This window comes from Amphimedon queenslandica, unplaced genomic scaffold (assembly GCF_000090795.2).
Source record: "Amphimedon queenslandica unplaced genomic scaffold, v1.1 AMPQUscaffold_13463, whole genome shotgun sequence".
Classification (NCBI taxonomy): domain Eukaryota; kingdom Metazoa; phylum Porifera; class Demospongiae; order Haplosclerida; family Niphatidae; genus Amphimedon; species Amphimedon queenslandica.
Window position 1 is genome coordinate 55,751 of NW_003546301.1, and position 21,039 is coordinate 76,789.

Consider the following 21,039-nt stretch of genomic DNA (forward strand, 5'->3'; position numbering starts at 1 on the left):
TTCTTCACTGTGATTTGTTTTTGGTTAACAGATGAAAAATCTTTTTGCATGTCTTCAGGCTCAGTGACAGTCTTGTAGTTATTATTTATTGTGACTACGAACTATTAGAAATTCTGTGTCTGTACATTAATGAGGTAGACTTGGTAGTGGTGGTGGAGGGAATGATTACGTGTGTTGACTTATGACAATGCACTATCTTTATTTTCCTTCACTTATTATTCTAATTGCACATATTATACAATGGATGCAACTTGTCTACTGTGTAGATGCTGCTTTTGGTTTAGGAATAAGTGTGTTGTGTTGATTAAATTTTATAAAGCAAGTTTTTGAAATACTATATGTACTACTAATCTAAAGTTTTCACTTCAATGACATTTGTTATCTATTACTGTTATCTACTATTACTATTGCACTGTGTCTCATTATAGCAACACATGAGTAAGTAATAGTGTCACTTCCAAATTTGTCACTGTGTACTTTTTATTATTGCATTTAATGATCTTATGTGTCTCTGTATGCCATAGCAGTGTTTTATTATTATTTTCTTATTTAGAACATGCCTTTCCAAACAAAAAACAAATTTCGTCTTGTTGTGACAATGTTTGGTGCTGCTTCTTTTGCTTTCTCATTACCATTTGTGATGGTGGTCTACCAGATGAGGAAGAATAGTACATAATACTGCTAATCTAGAGCTATATCATCATAGCAAAACATTGAACATTAAACATTTTAGGTCTTGTTAGTATCATACTTGAGTATTAAAATTAGTAATAATTATTATTGTATATTAAAAAAAATTAGATTAATGGATCAAAATCCACTTTTGGTTTATGTGGACTGGAGGGATTAGATGCAGTACCAGGATTGTGTCCACCGCAGCACTTGCTCTCATTGGATCTACTCCAGTGGTCCCCATCAATACTGTGACCAAGGAGACCTACGTCACTGTACCGTGATTGATCTTTGTCTATTCGGTTAACTAACTCACAAACATAATGTTGAAATGCCTAACAAATATCATATAATGAGCTTAAGAAATACTTCAGTTTCATAATAATGTCATGTTTTAGGCACAATAACAATGACTAACCTCTTCAATCCCTTCACCGGTTTTTGCACTAACTTCACCAAAGCAAGCACCAACACTTTTAGCTATTTGTTGTCCAGATACTGTTGGTACTTTTCGTGCACTTGCATTATCTATTTTATTTCCCAACACTAATAGCAGTGGTTGAGTAGGGCCTGCATTCTGTTGAAAAGATTGAAATAAAATTATGGTCGCATAAAATTTAATCTTAACTGTTGTTATGTCTTCAATCCACTTTGTAACATTGTCAAATGACTCTATACTAGTTATATCATATACAACTATCACTCCCTACATGTATAAACCAAGAATGTCGCAGTCAGCTGTCATGTGATTATTATTATTACTTTAGCTCCACGATAAAATCCTCTTCTTAGTGAGTCATACCTTTCTTGACCTGCAGTATCCCATAATTGTAATTTGTAACGTTTCTCTCCTTCTTCTACTATTTTGCTTTTGAAATCAACACCTATACATGTGAGGGGGCTTTTAAAGGATTGTTTGTTTTTTTATAGTTTCTGCTAACCAATTGTTGGGAGAAAACTTTCTCGAAATACATCTTGCGTGTATCTTAGTATAAGGCAGGTCTTTCCCACTGAGGAATCACCGATGACAACCAGTTTAGCTAACGCTGTAAATTCCATTTCTCTATCTGCAATGCTGCTATTGCTAGCTTGCCTTCCAGCAGCCCCTCCTCCGGATGCGTCTTGCAGATTGTGGGCGGGTCAATTACGATTATTACGCACACGTGCGTTTATAGGCATTAGGTAATGTGAAGTCAGTGTTGGCTGAACTCATCGGCTGAACTAGTGAACTTCTGAAGGGCTCACAAGAAAGATTCGGCAAAGACGATGCTTTCTTTAAGAAAGTTTACTCGGTTGTGTCATATTGCATGCAGGCATAGTAGTACACAGTAAGGTTCATTATAATGCTAACACTTGAGAGTAATATTTAATAATAGGCCCCCCAAGACTGGTATTATGATGCTAAATTTGGGAGGCCCCGAGACCACTGAAGATGTGCATGACTTTTTATTACGTCTGTTCTTGGACAAAGACTTAATTCCATTACCAGCTCAAAGGTATGTCACTTGTAAACAAATTGATGCAACTATGAATATTGTTATGATAGCAAACTTGCCCCATGGATAGCAAAAAGGCGGACTCCAGTTATTCAAGAAAGATACAAAGAAATAGGTGGAGGGTCACCAATACGTATGTGGACCGACAAGCAAGGGGAAGGAATGGTGAGGCTGCTAGACAGTTTAAGCCCTGAAACAGGTATAAATTATTATCTTAATTATCAATCTAAGTTGTAAATGATACTGACCATAAGGGCCTCATAAGCATTACATTGGTTTCCGATATGCTCATCCTTTAACAGAAGATACAATCGATCAAATGTACAAGTAAGTGAAATCGCATTATTACTACAAGTACAAAACTGTTTGTAGTGATGGTATTGAACATGCTGTAGCATTTACACAGTACCCACAATATTCTTGCTCTACAACTGGCAGTAGTCTTAATGCAATATATCGTTATATTGAAAAGTCAAGTCATTTAAAGTCTGCCATGAAGTGGTCTGTTATTGATAGATGGCCCGTTCACAAGGGATTAGTAAAAGTAATTGTCACATGAATAGAAATGTCATTAATGTTTATATTGTTTGTGAACATAGGCATTTACTCAAGGCATCGAATCTGAGTTAAAGAAATTTCCTAAGGAAGTTCGAGATGATGTTGTGATACTGTTTTCTGCTCATTCACTACCAATGAGAGTAAGGGAAGTGCCATTGTAAGCCATATAAATTTTTGTTTTCTATAGGTTGTGAATCGTGGTGATCCTTATCCTCAAGAAGTTTCTGCTACAGTTCAGTATGTAATGGAAGCATTGAATCATTCAAATCCCTATCGTTTAGTTTGGCAATCTAAAGTAGCATTTTGGAATAACTATGATGCTATTAATTTTTTTATAGGTCGGACCTTTGCCTTGGTTAAGCCCACAAACTGATGATGTTATAAAGGGTCTGACTAAGCGCGGGAAAAAGAACATGCTACTTGTTCCAATAGCATTTACTTCTGATCACATTGAAACTCTTCATGAGTTAGACATTGAATATGCTGAGGACTTAGCAAAAGAAGTAAGATGTGATCATAATAATTATACAAGTATTAACGTTTTTGTGTATAGTGTGGAGTTGAAAACATTAGGAGGGTTCCATCGTTGAATGATAATCCATTATTTATTGAAAGTTTGGCTGATATTGTTTTCAATCATCTCAAGAATGAAAAACAGTGCAGTCGCCAGTTGGCCCTCAGATGCCCTCTGTGTGTTAACCAAACATGCTTAAACATGAGAAATTTTTTTGTTCCACAAAATAAAAACTAATAGAAATAATTTAATCAAATTAATAAAACTGTTTTTTGTTCATTTCAGTTGTTTATTCTTTCAGTAAGTGCATTAATTGCTCTCATGTTTTCAATTGTACGTGAACCAAGATATGACTCATTTAACTCACTACTAAGAGTCTCTGGTTCAAACACTTGTTTCCATTTGGTTCGTTCACGAGGACTTTCTGTCTGTTTGAAAAGATCATCAGAGGACCATGTCATGTGAAAGTCATCCATTGCAAGAGGAGTCTTTGATTTTTTAAAAATATTAAAGATGCTCTTACGTTTGTGTGAGTTAGGCGTTATTGAAACAGTTCCAATTACTGATTTTCGAACTAGTGGTGAGTTAGATTGTTTCTTGAGTGGAATATCATCAGAAGAGAAGGACTGTGAGCGTGGTACGAAACTGGGTTCATCACTATCACCACTAATTGAAAAGGGTCGATGTCTTGCTTTTGGTGAACTGAGTGGAGTTGGTTTTTTATCAGCTTTATTTCCCAGCAATGCCATCATACCATTAAGTTTGGTGAGACGGTTCGATGCAGCAAGTAGTGTGGGATCTTGTGGGCAATTAATGATGCCCTCATCATATATCTTTGCTGCTTTTTCCCATTCATTCACTACACAAAGAGCTCCTGCCATTAGTAAGTACCACTTTGGTTCATTAGGGTTCAGAGTAGCAGAGGCATCAGCACGCTCGTATAAAAGTTGCAGTTTTTTTAGTACTTCACTACATGGCTCAGACGAGAGGCTCTCACTGGATGACTTTAACTTATGAAGCTCATGTCTTAAATGTTGTCCCGTCACGCCAAAGTCGTTTGTGCTCTCCATTTCTACTTGCAATTCAATGTCTATGGCAAGATTGAACCTATCGGTAGCTAGCTGGATATCACCGGCTTGATAGGCTAGTCGACCTAATTCGCTGGCGGTTAAGTATTGGTCTAGTCGGGTTTGCAAAGAAGCCACAGTCTGCTGTTGGCTTGAAGTTTCTTCCTCAAAGAGCAAATCATCATCAAAATCACATATCGAGGAGTCCATAATTTTGGCTCTAACAAGTAAGCCGCGCCCAGCAAATGAATTTTAATTAGATTTGGGCCTAGGCCTAGTTCTAATTTTAGATTTAGAAAGGTGATGTCAATTCTTGATCTTAAAATAGTCTAGACCCGCCCATATAGGGAAATCACCCGGTTTTCCCCCCCTTAGTTTTGTAAGTATAAGAATCAGCTTTTCAGTAGTCCCAGTCAGCAGCAGTGTCTCCTCTTAGCTCCGGCTTTTGCACAGTCTCGGGTTTCCTAAAGCAAGATAGATAGACAGATCTAGATAGACTGATAGTTCTTGGGCTACAGCAAGATGATGTTATATCTAATTGGTGCTATACTCATTCCGCTTTTACCTGTTATTTCAACTGGAACCAGCAGTGGTAATTTTACACGTAACACATGTATTACATATATATAGTGGGCAATGATAATGGTAGTATAGGCCACAAAAATTATAATCACTGATGGGGCATCGCATTGGGCACATCATTAGAAATAATGTACCGTATGGTAGACCTATGGGTGGCAGTTCACACCTGGGGTCAATTACAATTACAATGATATTATTGTAAAGGCTGGTTTAAATATGATGTTAGGCTTGTGTACTGTTGATTTTTAATCAAAAATGTGGGCAATTTGACCTTTTGATGCATGCTTTCTGCTAGAATAGAACCAGATTCTCTTCCAGCATCAGGACTAGCATAATATTGTAAATTAACCTTAATTGTAAAGGAGGCTTAACATAAACAAAATTGTAATTGAAATTTTGATCAAAATGAATAGTCATGGCTAGTGTACTGAATACTGATTACCGAATCAATACAGATGTAAGGAAAATGCTCTCATTTACTTTAGAGCCACTTCACATTACATGACCATATGTACATGTACATGCAGTGTACACTAGTAGCTGGAAGTGTGACAATCAGGGTTTCCCAGTATACTGCTCAGCTTCTTGCCAGCTCATGAGGTGTGCTGTTTAGTTTGCTCAGTAGAGCTTTTGTAGAAAACCCTGATCCATGGTATTTGTCAAAAATGGCTAGTCAATTTTTTGTAATTTTTTTGATACATATACATGTACATGTTTTGATGTTATATACATGTATCTAGTTTGAGCTGATTTCAATCAAAAATTGAATATTTAAGCTTGCTAAAATCTGGCCTGAGACCATAAAAGTATCCAGGAGAGAATTCTTTGTTTTAATTTTTTTTTGATACATATACATGTTCTGATGTTGTACCGTATAACAGGATTTATTGACATAGGTTTTATTTTGACAAATTGACGATTTAAAATAAATTGTCAAATTTTATAACCTTTCAAAATTTTGTATTTTGTACCACTTGTACGTGAAGGCACAAACTTCTTTTATTTGTCAAATTAAAAATTGCCAACTGGAGAAATTTACTTTTTTTGTCAAATTTGTTACTCGTCTATAAATCCCGCTATACGGTATATGTAGTTTGAGTTGATTCCAGTCAAAATTAAATCTTTAATGAATTTTAATAATAACATTAAAAACGCTTTGTAAGCTCATGAAGTGTGCTGTTTAGCACACTTAGCACACTTTGTGGGAAGCCAATGTTCTATGGCAGCTAAACTGCAGGTTTTTAATAGCAAGTCATGTTTCTGTTTCATGCAAAAACATATCAAAGTAGCATGTTTAATTGAAATTACTTCAACATGGAATAATTGTAATGCTAACTGAGTCTATTATTTTACAAAAGGAGTGTAATGGAATGTGAAATTGTAACTGGCATTCTAAATTGACCCAGAGTTGGAATTGGGTGTATTAATTCGTAGTGGGATTCAAATGATTGTCTTAAAATAGCACAAATTACATGTGCATTTTGATAGCTGTACAACATTAGGACAAAATTATATTTTGTCAATATTCTAGCTGCATGGTATGATATGATTGCATGTTTTACAATTCAAATGCCCTAGGTTTATTTTAGTGAGTATGAATTTTGTGAATTAATCAATTTTAGCTATAATTTTGTTCTGAAATGACAAGAAAATTGCCAAAAATTTTTATCTCTAAGACAAATTTTGGCATTGACAATTACACAGGAAAGGGTACAATAATTTAGCCATGCAATTTTAATTCATGCCTAATTGCCCACATAAATTCGAGATATGTATACCAAAAGCAGTATTAAATTGAACTAATTTTTTTACTTAGGTAAATGTTTTGAAGGATTTTTGACTGCATTTGATGCAAACATTTCACATCAGACAGTTTTTGTGGATAACGGCAGTGTACATGTTGAAGAAGTTCAATCATTCCTTTATGATAACCAAGTTCTACCGCTGACCACGTCTTACCAACTGACAAAAGATAACATCACATATGTCGTATCTAAAAATACTATTTTGATGATTAACTCGACTAGGTATAAGCCTATAGAGTTAACGTGCAATCCACTCTCAATTACATTTGGACCAGAGTCACTCAATCAGACTATAATCTATGGTCTCTGTCCTGGAGTTATATTTCGCATAGAACTTTCGCCTTCACATCCTCCTACTCCTCAGTACTTTCATTTGAGACAGATGTCAATGAATTTCAATGGTACGATTATGTTTGATAGCCATAATGCTCTACACTTTTTGACCGGTATTGGGAGTTTTTTGTACATCAAAATTATTCGGTCGGGTGAATCGGCAGAATTGGACGTTCCTTCGTGCAGGTTTGTAACGAACATTAAAATTGTTTCAGGAAATTTCATGGCTATATTTTGTGCCGACAGCCATGAAAACTCTTCTATTATTACCTCGGTTCATTTTCGAAACCTTTCGATAGAGAATTATGTCAGCGTACATCTTGATGAACCAATAGAACGTGACATTTTAACTGTCAATTCACTGGACAATATCGTATTATTGACAGACAGCTTTTCTCTTCACATCATTGATAGAGTTAATGGAAACTATAAACTCCTTGATACAAAAGGCAGCACTAAGATTGCTGATACGACAATACTTAGTTCAAAGCGGGCATACTACATTACATCAAGCCTTGCAATGTTTTCTCCTAATGATGTTCTGAATGGAATCGGACCTTCATCTCAAGCAAACATTCAAGCCTGCGGTCCTCCGACCTGTGCTCCTTCCCTCGGTACTATAGATAATAAAGGGATTGTGTATTCAAGAACTGAAACATCGATTGAGTTGAGGGATGATGATGGTGACTGTCATGTGGTAATTCCTCTCAAAATTAAAGCGAAGTTTTATGTACACAATTTAACGTTACACTCCACAGAACAAGCATCTCCTAGCTCCTCAACTGGACAAGTGCCTCATGAAATTGTTATACCAGTTATTGTTTTTGTGGTACTAAGTGGTATTGCCCTTTTTGTAGGCACTGTCATTGCTGTGTCAGTGAAAAAAAGTCAAAGCCGAAAGAGAACTTCATTTTCCATTGCTCAAGAAAGTGTTCAAGATAATGGGCAGCCTGGGAAAGGTATACAGGAAAGTGGGGAATGTATACAAGAACAAGGGCAGTCTGCTCAAGAGTGTTCTGGCACGCAAGAAAGTACGACCCTACCAAACTACCCAGTACAGCAAGGAACCCCCTGTAGCTCCCAAAAATCATGATTCTACTCAAGAAATCAAACAAAGTTTAGAGTTATTGTTTATTAGTAATGTTAATCAACTTTTCTTCATTTTTTGGTACACAAAAAATTGATATTTAACTCCATTCTCTTCGATGACTCCTTTTGGAACTTTTTCATCGGGATCACTATAATGATTAATTATTATTGATTATTATGATTATTACATGTATGTTTGTAAGTAATTTATAGCTGAATTTTATCAGCAAAATCATTCTTACTATCTGTCTTTATAATGACTTAATAAAAGTTAGAGGTACAAAATTTAATGAGGGTGTGAATTTCATTCAGTAAGCAGGCTGATGTAGCTTACAGTAATTGCACACTTACTCTATTAGCTTGAAAGAGTCGTCAAGTCCTGGCCAAAATGTGTCTGACGGAAATTCTCCCATGACATCAGTAAAGTATACTTTATCAGTCAGTGGAGAGGATAAAGCTTCCTAAACAAATAAGACAATTTAAAACAACAACTAAATCATTCACACCAGACACAATAATTTGGATAAGTTTTAAAAGCTTGTGTTCAGCTTGAAACATTAATTCTAACATGTAACTCACTCTATATACTTCAGCTCCTCCTAGTATGATAATATTTTCTATTCTACTTGACAATGAAGGAGAATTGACTTCCTCTACAACTGATTTAAGACTAGGGCATACCAAATCCACTTTTGGAAACTCAGAGCTAATAATATCAATAGAAAAAACGTAGAGTAAAAACCTCACCTTGGGCGACTTGTTAAGACAATATTGAAACAGCCTGGTAAAGGCCTTTTCACAGATTCATATGTTAAACGACCCATCACAGCAGCATTCTGTTTGTCTAAAATTTTAAAAATAATTTATGATGTTTAGTAAATACACATTACTTGGGTCTTTAGTACTTTTTATGAGCTGAAACATAACTTTCCGATCAGTCCTAGATAATCATAATCATTAAGTTTGTGCAGAAAATGCCAGTAAGTTTTAAAACTTTGCTCAATAACATAAAAACAACTGACTAAATTAAATAAAAGTTGATTATTGTGTAGCTAGAAATTTCTGTAGCCTAGTAAAAAATTTCTTTTTTGCAGATATTATATTACAAATGTACTTTGCCTGCCATCGCTTAATATAGAAGTAAAATCTTCCAGTTTTTAGGATTATTGCGTGTTCTCAAAATGAACAAAAATTTTGAATTGCATGGCTATCTTTATCATGGCTCCCATAGTAAGGATGAATTCATAAAAGAGGAAAACTTCAGTCTGCCTGTCACCCAAAATCTGTCATTTTCCTCCAGTTAAGAGGTGCGTGTTAATTACGTTTGTTGCACAAACCCATTGCTTGAGACCCAATATCAAGAGTAGATAATAATTAGAGGAGAGTGTCCAACTGGCTATAAGGTCTGCTTCATCACGGCGTAGAATTGAAGAGTCACATTCAGGATATTTTCAGTATTTTTGAGTAGTTATTCAAAATTAACTAGCAATAACTACTCAAACTCAATGAAAATACGGAAATATCCTGAATGTGACTCTTCAATTTTATGCCGTGATGAAGCAGGGGGTATTGCACAGTAGGACACTCTCCTCTAATTATTATCTACTCTTGCCAATATCCATAAACATCATAATCTAATTCATATAATTAATATACAATGCTTTTTATAAATTTATATTTTGCTGTGATAGGTCTTAACAAACCTTATCCTTGGCCATGGCATGTCATTTTTATATGCAATCCCACCATTTCTTTCAGCAGCAACTATATGAATGAACCTCTTCATATCTTGACTTGTATCTTCCATATTGTTACCAAGGAGAAGGGAGGGATATTGACTGGGAGGTGCTAAACAATTGACCAAACCTATTTTCAATTTTGCTAAGAGGGCAGCAATGGCTGATGAGTCTCCTCGTCCACTACGACCTCCCATTAATCTCAAAGCTAGAATACAGAAGTATCAACATGCAACTGGTACAGATCCTTCCACTGATGTTACTGGCGGAACCGAGGAGGCATCACAGTCAAAGACATTCAATGATTTAAGAAGTATGACTCTAGTTGGTGAAGATGGCTGGGTAATGGCGTCTGACGGGCGATCAAAGCGAGAAATATCTCCTATTCTCCCACCCAAACCTCCCTCACGAAAGAAGAAGATAACAGTTGAGCCAACAGACGCGGATCAGTCTTCCTCAGTCAAACCTTCTGTCTCTCCCTCTGCAACCCCACCATCTTCTATCAAGGGGCAACAGAATAAATCAGATAAATTGAAGTCAACAGATTTATTCATCTTACCTGGTTCTAGTCCTGACACAGCTGCTTCTCATCCTCCTAGACGGTCTCTCTCCTCTAAAAATGTTCCTCCACGTCCACCACCTCCATCGATGAAGCCAACACGTAGAGTTAATCCAGATGATTCCTTACCTGTTACTAATACAACTAGTTACAGCAATACTATTACTGCACCTCCAATCCCAACAGCAAATTCCATTGACACGACAAAGAGACCATCTGATTTTGGTGATGGATCTGTTCCTAGGGACAGGAAAAGCTCAGGGGCTGATACAAAGAGTTCTGAAGAGACTTCTTCCCTTTCAGATTCAGTAGAAGAAGCTACTACACCAAAACCATCTAGTAATATGACTATTCCAATGTCTTTGTGATAATTTTATCCTTTTAGTTACACGTCAACCAGCAACTGGAAGCATAAGGTCATCATTCTTTGGTAGGTTTGGTTCAAGGCCTTCTGTAACCACACCAACTGAAAATGTGAATTTTGAGAATTCAATAGAGCTTGAAGAGTCATTTGATGTAATGTTATGCTTCTCATGTTGTTTTAGTTATGTTTTCTTTTTGTATGTTAGGTTATACCAGATCGTACTGTTAATCTTGAAGATATGGTCGTTAAAATGAAAGAAAAAGATGCAAAGCTACATGATGCAAATGTAAGTTTCTTTTATGTGTAAAACTGTTGAAACTGTTGTTAGAAACTATTGTTATTGTTAGTTGCTAGTTGGTAATAACATGTATTTATAAAGGTGCTACAGCTTATTCACAGTTGTATTGGTTGTTTATGATTTAGATTTATGAAGTAGTACAAGCTGTTGCTCGTGAAGTGCCCCATTGTGCATCCACTAGGGACCTTCCTCCTTTTATTTCTGATTTTTCTACTGCACCGAGGGAAAAAGTTCTTCATGAATTGTATACCACGGAATACAATTACGTAAAGCAACTTGAGATGGTGGTTGAGGTACAGTATTGTACTAAATGATACTAACATTATTTATGATTACTGTTAGGTTTTCAAGCCCCAGTTAAGTCCATTAATAGGAGAAGATGCTAGTAAAGTGTTTGCTAATGTTGATGAGTAAGTGTTACCTGGATCCATTTTGCTATCTCTTTGTTTTATTTAGTATCTTAGCATTCAATCGTGGCCTATTAGCATTATTGCATACTAGATTTAAGGATTGGGATCCTGATAAAGAATGCATTGGAGATATCTTTCTAGGCATGGTAGATATAATTATTTATTATTTGATGTTGGTATTGATTTTTGGTTGACAGTTTACTCAAACTCATAAGAGTATGTATGCTATATACTGCAGCAATTATGATAATGCTGAAGCAGTTGTCCTAAAGTTGCGTAAAAGAAAAGATGTTGAGAGCCAATTATTAGTAAGTTAATCTACGTTAGTATCTCTGTCACTAGTATCCTTTCTTGCTAGGTTTGTCAAAGTGATCCTCGTGTTCAGGCTGGACTTACACTACCCATGTTTTTAATCACTCCCGTTCAAAGGATTCCCCGTTATATATTACTCATGAAAGTATTATGACTATCATACAGTGCGTATTGATATCTTTATTTAAATAGGATTTGATAAAAAGGACTGATAAGGATCATCCTGACTATCATCAGTTGACACAAGCCCTTGACAAAATGGTTTGTGAGAATTGCTGCATTGACACTCTGTTTATTTATATTGTAGGGAAAATTGGCTGATTATATTGACCTTCAGATTCAAGAAACACAGTCTAAAAAAAGATTATTGCAACTCAAAAACAAAGTTCAGGGTCTCTCTGTAAGAATGCATGTGTTTTATTACTACCGTATACATTTGTACATGTAAATTCAGCAATTTAATTTGGCAATTGGCAATTTGAGAGATTGAAATTGCCTACAGGCGAATTACCACTTATTGATGTACATGTACATGCTTGGTGATGCACATACACGTATGTGTATGCACAAAAATTAAGTAGCAAAATTTCCAAAATTAAGCACCACCAAATTAAAATGCTATTATTAAATATATGTATTAAATGTATTATTAATGTGTTGTAGGATTTAGAACAACCTAATCGCTCACTAGTCAAAGAAGGACAAGTATATCTTCAGAATATCAAAAAACTTTATCAGGTTTAAACTATTATATGTCTTATGCATAAAATTATTTAAAATGATATAGTGCATTCTATTTAATGATGTGCTTGTGTTTGCACTGGGGGACCGTAGACAGAGCACCGTTGAACTTGAACTTAGTCTGGAAGCATTGTGGGTTGAAGATCTCGAAGACAGGGACCCACAAACAAGTATTTTTATAGTCAAGACACATATTCTGTCACTTACTAAAATTGCTGTATGTGTAGGTAGTGAAGATGCTATTGAAATTTATACTCCTCAACGACCATACAGAATATATGTGAGAAGCAACTCTGAGAAAAAACTGTGGCTACCTAAAATTAGGGAAACAATTCATCAGCATTTGTTAGCTGCCAGTCAGTTGCATGATACTGATTCAAGTAAGTTTAAGTTTTGTAGCATAATTTTTACAAAAGATAACATACTGGTATTTGTATAATAGCTTCTCGCAGAGCCAACTTTGTTTATCAAGACCAAAGGTCATACAATGGTGACTTCAATGATGCTTTGGTATGAGATAATTTGTAGCAATAAATTTTTTACCTGTTTACTAATTAGCGTCATGGAAAAGGAACAATGCTGTGGCCTAATCACTCGCAGTACATTGTGAGTTTGTTTCTTTGTCTGTTCTTGCAAGTTTTGCCTTTATGTTTTAGGGTGACTGGATTGAGGATGAAAGGTGTGGCAAAGGTGAATTTCGATACAATACCGGGGATAAGTATGAGGGACAATGGAAAGAAGACAAACAAAGTCAGTGAAATAATAATGACAAAGTAGTTGTTAAAATACAGTATACATGTAGATGGTGAAGGGTCTCTTGAATATTCTACTGGTGATGTATACACAGGCTCATGGAAAGATGGATTAAGACAAGGAAAAGTATGCAATGATTATTACCTCCTTTCCAATAACTATAAAATAGGGAAAGATACTTTATAGTAATGGAGATTCCTTTCATGGTACATTTACTTCTGGTCATATTGATGGTAGAGGCTCTTTGAAATGCAAGAATGGTGTTGAATATACTGGGGAATGGAAGACCTCTCATGTAAGTTGTCATTTCTACTTCATGTGTTGATGAAGTGTATTACTTTAGCGTCATGGCAAGGGCACCCTAACAACATTAACAGGTAATACATACACTGGAGAGTTTCGTCACAATCAGATACACGGCAATGGTAGAATGCAATATAATAATGGAGACAACTATGAAGGTGGATGGAAGAATGGAATGGTTAGCATTGTTTAGTATTAAAAATTTACCTGCTTAATTTCATGTATAGCGTCAAGGTAATGGTACTTTCACTAGCAAAATACTAGGCAGGTATGAAGGTTCTTGGGATAGAGATTTACGTCATGGAAAGGGAATTCTGAAGTATAAAAATGGAGACTTGTATGATGGTTTCTGGGAGCATAATAGAGTAATGTGCAATGTTTAATGTATGGTAATAATGGTACATGTACATGTATATAATAGCGTCATGGGAAAGGAACACTAATATTAGTCACTGGTGAGAGTTATACTGGTGAGTTTCGGAATAACTTGAAAAATGGACAAGGAGAGATGAATTATACTTCAAAAATGAAATACAAAGGACAATGGCTCAATGATTTGGTAAGTTCACTCTTTTCTTAATTCACAAGCATTGGCGTTAAATTAACTATGATTTGTTTCTGAAAACATAAAAATTGCACAATTTTTAAGTTGTAATTTTTGTGAACCTCTATATTCATTATGCATACTGTATGTATGTGTATAATACATTCTGTCTATTGTATAGCGCCATGGTACTGGTCAAATGATTTATGAAGATGAATCTGTGTATGAAGGGCAATGGGAAGGGGATTTACGGCATGGTGAAGGCAAAATGACTCTAAAAGACGAAATAACTTACTCTGGACAATGGGAACTAGATCAACCTTGTGGAAAGGGTGAACTGAATATTCCTGCAGCTAATTATAAATATTCCGGTACATATCATAATAAATACATGCACAGTACTTTTGGTGTAATCATTATAGGGGATTGGTTAAATGGAAAAAAAGAAGGTAGAGGTGTTGAGAGTGCAGAATATGGTACATATTCAGGTGGATGGAAAAGTGATATGAAACATGGTCATGGAGAAGAGAGAACTATTCTTGGGACAGTTTTCAATGGCCAATGGGAACGCGGAAGGAAACACGGCCAGGGAGATAGAAAGATTGCTTACGGTCTAGTTGAAACACAGGTTTGTGCTCATTTGAATTTTATAAGCTATTATACTTTTGTTTAGCATTGGAAGAGTGGTCAGTTACAAAATGATCCTCTGAGAATGACAGCTGTTGAACTACCGCACTTGTCCCGAGATGATCTTTGAGTGTTCTGTATTATATTGCATTTACTTGTACATGATGTGTGGGTAAAGATTAATATTGACTCTGTGTGCAATTGTGTGTGTGTGAATTATTATTATTTTGATAATAAACTATTGAATCTATTAATATAAATCTCACTCACTCACTGTCAAAGTGACTACCTAGCATAGACTAACAGTAAATTATTGTATGTGGCAAATCAGAGCAATGTCGGGCATGACAAAAGATATTCCTATTACTCTTGATAGCACTGCTGTTGGTAATCACATGAAGATAGTAGTCTTTGGATCAAAGCTCAGTGTAGTCACAAGTCAAGATATCAACATTGCCTGGCAAGTGATTCCTTCTGGTAGTGTGGCATCATTTCAATATCCTTATGAAACAAATATTGGAGTTTATTACTACTCAGGCTCAAATAAGATTCTAGTGCTATCACAAGTAGCAGCAGCTCCTGGCACTACATGGGATTATCTAGCAAAATCAAGTGATGAGGAAGGAACAATAAAGCTTGACCGTAAGACTATAATAGTGTGAATTGTTAAAATAATATGACATTGTTTAGAGTCTGTTGGAACACGATCAGATGGTATGTACGCCATTCTTAATCAGAAGCCAGATGCATGGTCAGGGAGACTGGTTAATGTGGGCTTGTACAAAGATAGTAAGCTTTTTATGGTAGAGCCGTCAGTTGGTGTTGATACTTATGCTGAAATGACTGTTTCTAACAAACTTTATTTTGCAGTTGTTGTCCACAGTGATTCCATTACAAATGGGAAAATGTTTGTTCCTTCATTTGTAAATGTATTTGCTAAGCAGAATAGTGCTAATACCATACTTCCTGAAGTGCTAGAGGCTCAAGTATCTCAGTTAAAAGAAGTAGATCTCAATCAGTATCCAAATGGTGTCACTGTCACTATAACTCAAGACAGAAGTACACTGAGATTCATTTTTGACATGAAAGCCACTAAATGAACTATTGAGTTTATACTAACAATAACTGAGTTATCTATTAATAACAGTATGTATTGCATCTAGTTTTAAGTAGTTATATAAAGCCTTTCTTGTCTGTTGAGTTTATTCTTTCAGATCTAATTTCAGTTCAATTCTAGATCTAATTTCAATATAATTTAGCCACTGGCTACTGGTACTTACTAGATATACTTACATATGTGATTACCAGTAAATACACTAATAATGCTGGTTAAATAATTTACAAAGAAAAGGAGAGAAATTAAATTTTCAATAATATAATTATAAATGAAATTTCTACTAGGTTCTCAAACTGCAGCCACCATGCTTCCTGATGCTAACATTGTCAAACTAAATCAAATACACTCTAACATGAATAACATAATTATGTACAGCTGCGTAAATTTTTAATTGTTTATGTAATGCATAGAGGCATATGCAAGGATGGAGTCAAGGATTGATGCCCTCTTAATGGAGAAAAAATGAAGTGAGAAAACTCCAAGTACAATGTATGCCAATTATACTTTGCATGACGATTGGTGTGCCTTCATTTCAGACCATTTGTGTACATGGACTGAAGCTACACACGTTATTTCAACAATGCATCAATACATGGACAAATAATAGTTACTATAAAATAGTGATATAATGTAAAGACAGTCAGAAGATGTGGCAGTAGTTCTTAAAACAGCCATTAATTTTCTAGGAGTAACTTTCAACATCGAAATTGCAACAAAAAAGTAAAAATACAAAATATAAAAAATACTAATTATACCAAAATAAGTTCAAAATTAACTACACGAAGATGTCTTTTGTTTTTTAGAATTAGCTAGATACTTACCATCTGCTTCATCTCTGGACCTTTTGTTGGAATCAAGGGCTTCTCCATTGATATCCTTATTCTCATCGTTAGACAGAAGTTTTGGCTTTTTGCTTGAACCAGCTTGTTCATTAATCTTGTGCAGCTCTATATTTGAAAAAAAATTATTGTGTGCATATGTACATCAGTTACTTTAACAAGCTTGTCCAAATTACTAATAAATTAATAATACTAACCTTCCTTGTACTTTGCTGACAATCTGATAGCAAGACTGCTAGTGAGTTTTGTATTTTGATCTTTTAGAAACTGAATGAAACATTCAAAAATACTGCCATCTACATTCACTGTGTCTATTAAACGACCTATTAATTGTTGTAAAGATTCATCAGCAGAATAACGCCTTGAATCAGTGATAGACTCCCTATCTTTTGTAGTTATGATCCTGCTGTCTACCATCATATCAGCAAGGTCATCTAAGTTAATTCGAGATCGTTTTATATCTGAATTACTACGTGTCAAAACAGAACAAGCAACTTCAGCATCATAAATTTCTAAAAATAGGAATAAAATATACGAGAGTCTACGGTGTGCTTGCATATACCTTCCTCTGTGTCAACAGGTTGTGTGTCATTTTCCATAAGCTTTGAGGTATCAGTAGTGTCAGGATTTATCTGTATTCATCATAAAAAGATATTATGAAAATATGAATCTTACTTTATTGTACCATAATAAATGACAGCAATCCAGTTTCATTGTTTTAGCTGTATATTCACAATAAGCTACCTTAACACTTTTACTAATGATTGCAGGATGAGGAGCAGAAAAAGAACAAGAGTCACACAGAATACCAAATTTAATCTCATAAGCATAACGAAGTGATTCTATTATCTTCTGTAGGCCAGTGTTTACAGTTTCAAATATGTCCCCAACTATATCTGTATCATTGCATTCATCACGCAATTTGTACTGAGGTTGTACTTGAACTTCAAGATAAGTTGGATGACACAGTAAAATCACAATATCATGATATTCTCCAATAATAAATGTCATCTTGTTGCGGTAGTGAGCTCCTTTCTTGGCCAGAGTCCACACTGATGAAGAAAGAAGGTAAACAATCAAACAACAGAAGACACCAACAGGAACATATCCACACTCAAAAGTAATAAGCAAAGAAGAAATTTTATCATAATTTTGGTTATCAATTGCTGACCTTATGTCTACTGGCTTAAGAGCACATGGCATAAAATATTCTTGATTTTCCATTGGTGCTACAACATAAAGATGTTCCAACAAAGCCACAAGCCTGTCAAAGGTAAGTGGATCACCTTTATCCCGTGCACATAACTCGTTCAAGGCAGATTTTGTGAATGTACCATTGTTTTGAAAATTGTGTACAACTGAAGCATTCCTCACTTCTTCATTGTTAGTAAAACAGTTAATGATTAGTTTTGTAATTCTGTCAAACACAAACTGTAGATCAGTAAAAATCACATTCTCTAGCCCCTTGACTGTAGGGTAATACATTATTATACCTACTCTATAGTGCAAAAACCAAAGTGCCGTTTTAAATTCATCTTCATTAACAATACCACAACTCTCAGCCAGTTTAAAGCATGCGTCATACAAAAAATGCTTCCTCTTGCTTTCTTGAAGCTTTATGCTAAACATATACCATGATATCTGAAGTGGGCACTGAAAAAACTGCCTTTTCATAACATCAGATATTGCAGTACGTAACTTGCTTATGTCACCTTCTCTAGTGTCTATTGGAAAGATACAAAAATCAGCTTTGGCACCACAAAATTGAACAATATTACTGTTTAGCAGATGTGAACTAGATTTAATTTTCTTCTTCAGTTCATCATTTACTTTAGCTACTTGATCAACATTTGCTAAATCTTTGTGTGTAGCAACAAGAAAAGCTGATGAGGTAGACTTGTCTTCAATTGATGATTCTCCAAGCCCCCATTCAGCGGTACTACTTCTTAAAGAAGCAATGCTACCTAGTGAACGAAATATTACTTCTTCATGAGTCAAGGAAGTCTCATAAGGGCTTGATTTTGTCCCATTGGGCGAAACGTATTGTATAGTGTAACGTTGCTGTAAGCTTTGAGTGACTTTAAATACAACAATAACAATAACTGGACCAAATATTAAAGCTGGTAATATCTCATGAAACTCTGGTTGACCACCTGTGTCAAAGATACATAGCTCTGTGTAGTCTTCACTACAAGTTTGGTGAACTTTTCTAAATTTATCTTCACATTGCTTTCTTTCACTGCTAGAGAGAGACATCAAGTTATTTGCTAGCATTGCAACACCTTTATCACTTCTTAGAGTATTTTTAGGTTTAGTATTTAGTTTTATATCTTGACTGTGTGCATCAGCAGGTTTTTTAACAGATAAATCGAAATTAGGGCCTGCAGTAGAAAGAGAATTCTTAATTTCAGATTTTGATGCAACGAGAGACTTTTCTTTTTCTTCATTATACCAGCTGTGTAATTTTTTTTGTTGTATAAGATTTTGAAACTGATAAAAAACTTTATCATCTTTCTCTTGTTTTCTCCATTGAGCAACCTCACTTTCTGCTGATGTATGAGCACTCTGTTGTGACAAACGACGAAAAGAACCCAATGATTCTGAAGCATCTACAATTCCAGTGCTACTGTAGTTTTTTGGAAGTGGTTCATCATAGAAACGCCTCTTTAAAGTTGTCTTGCCAGCACCAGGAGGACCAGTAAGAATACACTTGACAATGCGTAAGGGTATAATTGCATTACTAGTGTGTAATTTTTGAATATCAAGAAAAAATTTAATCTTTTCGTTGTTTGCAGCAAGGACTTCACACTCGTCTGGAGAATATTTTGACAATAAAAAAGATGCAATGTCAAAGTTTCTTTTTTTCAATGATATCTCTAAAGGGGTACCCCCATCACCTTTAGCTTTAAAGGTACATTTTTTGCCTTTAATGCTCATAAGATGACAAACAATATCCAAATTGCCAAAATGTGATGCTTTGTGTATAGGCCCTTCGTTAAAATTATCTAAAACATTAATATCACATTGAGAATCACTGGTAAGTATTTTAACAAGTTCAAAGCCATCCCCTAGTCCCTCCACCATGCATGCATAATGTAGTGGCGTGTGACCTTTTTTACCTTTTTCATTGAGACAGCAGTTTCTGCTCATAAGATGTTTAACGACATCAATGCTGACAGACTGAACAGCTACATGAATGGGTCTATCACCGTTTCGATTTACTGCTTCAATGTCACATTTATTAGTTAAAAATTTAACTATGTGAAGGTGACAATTTTTACAAGCAATGTGCAAAGGAGAATCCAAAGTTGAAGTTGGAATATTAACATCAATCTCTTTATCATTTATAAAATGCTGCACAATGTCTAAGCATCCTGATTCACAAGCCAAATGAAGCGGCGTGAGGCCTTTGACATTTTTACACAATAAATTGCAATCAGAGTATTCTGTTATAGTTTTTATGATCTCTAAACACTTCGACTCAACAGCTATCTGCAGTGGTGTCAACGAATTTTCATTAAGAGAGTTAATGTTGAAAATGTGACTTCTAAGAAGATATAGAGCTATGGAAAAGTACTTCAAATGTATAGAATGATGAATAGGATAGCTTGAATCATTTACAATAGCATCAAATTTCTCTTTGTCTATATTGTCTGGCATATCCTTTTCAAATATGATGCTGAGGTATCACTGTTGTAATAAATAAAGAGATTTACTAGATTTCATCTTAGGTGTGCCAGTGGTTAATACTGATCTGATACAATGATGCAAAACACCTACATCTACTTCCTGAGCTAGATAATGAACTACATCATCAGCAGCATAAATTACAGCATAATAAAGTGGAGATTTGTCCTCTTCAAAGAAACGCTTAATGCCACACAATTTATTAGCTTTGTTGCTCTGAACAAAGTTAGATACAGAATCCACGTCATTCAGTGCAGCAGCAATGTGAAGTGAAGATAAAGTTATGTCGTCAAAGGTAATAGGCGTAATTTCTGTTTGCAAAGGTTTGAAGACTCGTTGAAGCGCTGCTATTAAGGTTAATACTATATTGCTACTAGATCTAGATAGAGATACATCAATGCATTCGTAAATATCATCAGGAGTATAGAACGAACATGCTAACATAATCACATCACTACATTTATTCATACAAGCATAGTATAGCAACGATTAACCATCTTTCCAACCCATGAAAGGGGCAGCTTTTGCTTTGCTTCTGAAAGGTATTTCGATATTCGCCTCGTTGTAGAGCAAAATAGGGTGTACACGATTGATTTATCGTTAAGTTTGTCTTCATTCATCGTAACGCCGCCC

The 21,039-nt window shown here is 35.2% G+C and overlaps 7 protein-coding genes across 7 annotated transcripts; 4 read left to right on the top strand and 3 right to left on the bottom strand.

Annotated features, from left to right (window-relative positions):
* Positions 1-691: 691 nt before the first annotated feature.
* LOC100638637 (ras-related protein Rab-13-like) lies at positions 692-1,821 on the bottom strand. The gene is made up of 5 exons (XM_011404733.2): positions 1,614-1,821; positions 1,435-1,556; positions 1,301-1,378; positions 1,091-1,249; positions 692-1,007 (listed from the first exon to the last, which is right to left on the bottom strand). Exons 1-5 carry the CDS (start codon positions 1,729-1,731, stop codon positions 798-800), a joined length of 687 nt encoding a protein of 228 aa, XP_011403035.2. The 5' UTR covers positions 1,732-1,821; the 3' UTR covers positions 692-797.
* An 11-nt stretch (positions 1,822-1,832) lies between these two features.
* Positions 1,833-3,553, top strand: LOC100636868 (ferrochelatase, mitochondrial-like). The gene is made up of 9 exons (XM_003385436.3): positions 1,833-2,000; positions 2,049-2,168; positions 2,219-2,367; positions 2,423-2,495; positions 2,541-2,712; positions 2,768-2,866; positions 2,914-3,021; positions 3,065-3,229; positions 3,280-3,553. Exons 1-9 carry the CDS (start codon positions 1,939-1,941, stop codon positions 3,475-3,477), a joined length of 1,146 nt encoding a protein of 381 aa, XP_003385484.1. The 5' UTR covers positions 1,833-1,938; the 3' UTR covers positions 3,478-3,553.
* A 1,165-nt stretch (positions 3,554-4,718) lies between these two features.
* LOC109581083 (uncharacterized) lies at positions 4,719-8,130 on the top strand. The gene is made up of 2 exons (XM_019994855.1): positions 4,719-4,899; positions 6,706-8,130. Exons 1-2 carry the CDS (start codon positions 4,830-4,832, stop codon positions 8,118-8,120), a joined length of 1,485 nt encoding a protein of 494 aa, XP_019850414.1. The 5' UTR covers positions 4,719-4,829; the 3' UTR covers positions 8,121-8,130.
* LOC105312241 (dihydrofolate reductase-like) lies at positions 8,115-10,049 on the bottom strand. The gene is made up of 6 exons (XM_011404734.2): positions 9,820-10,049; positions 9,007-9,056; positions 8,864-8,960; positions 8,696-8,822; positions 8,468-8,577; positions 8,115-8,265 (listed from the first exon to the last, which is right to left on the bottom strand). The coding sequence occupies exons 1-6, from the start codon at positions 10,047-10,049 to the stop codon at positions 8,175-8,177; spliced, it is 705 nt and encodes a 234-aa protein (XP_011403036.2). The 3' UTR covers positions 8,115-8,174.
* Positions 9,999-15,023, top strand: LOC100638765 (FYVE, RhoGEF and PH domain-containing protein 1-like). Its single transcript, XM_011404735.2, has 24 exons — positions 9,999-10,750; positions 10,797-10,927; positions 10,981-11,061; positions 11,199-11,366; positions 11,416-11,483; positions 11,530-11,629; positions 11,681-11,791; positions 11,842-11,940; positions 11,988-12,056; positions 12,103-12,195; positions 12,459-12,533; positions 12,583-12,706; positions 12,764-12,916; positions 12,979-13,046; positions 13,095-13,142; positions 13,193-13,286; positions 13,339-13,415; positions 13,459-13,584; positions 13,633-13,770; positions 13,820-13,957; positions 14,014-14,151; positions 14,318-14,507; positions 14,559-14,764; positions 14,810-15,023. Exons 1-24 carry the CDS (start codon positions 10,012-10,014, stop codon positions 14,891-14,893), a joined length of 3,318 nt encoding a protein of 1,105 aa, XP_011403037.2. The 5' UTR covers positions 9,999-10,011; the 3' UTR covers positions 14,894-15,023.
* A 37-nt stretch (positions 15,024-15,060) lies between these two features.
* On the top strand, positions 15,061-15,999 carry LOC109581084 (uncharacterized). The gene is made up of 2 exons (XM_019994857.1): positions 15,061-15,405; positions 15,454-15,999. The coding sequence occupies exons 1-2, from the start codon at positions 15,081-15,083 to the stop codon at positions 15,861-15,863; spliced, it is 735 nt and encodes a 244-aa protein (XP_019850416.1). The 5' UTR covers positions 15,061-15,080; the 3' UTR covers positions 15,864-15,999.
* Positions 16,000-16,570: 571 nt separating this feature from the next.
* LOC109581091 (uncharacterized) lies at positions 16,571-20,850 on the bottom strand. Its single transcript, XM_019994874.1, has 5 exons — positions 20,500-20,850; positions 17,395-20,211; positions 17,282-17,351; positions 16,917-17,231; positions 16,571-16,827 (listed from the first exon to the last, which is right to left on the bottom strand). Exons 1-5 carry the CDS (start codon positions 20,848-20,850, stop codon positions 16,652-16,654), a joined length of 3,729 nt encoding a protein of 1,242 aa, XP_019850433.1. The 3' UTR covers positions 16,571-16,651.
* Positions 20,851-21,039: the final 189 nt, after the last annotated feature.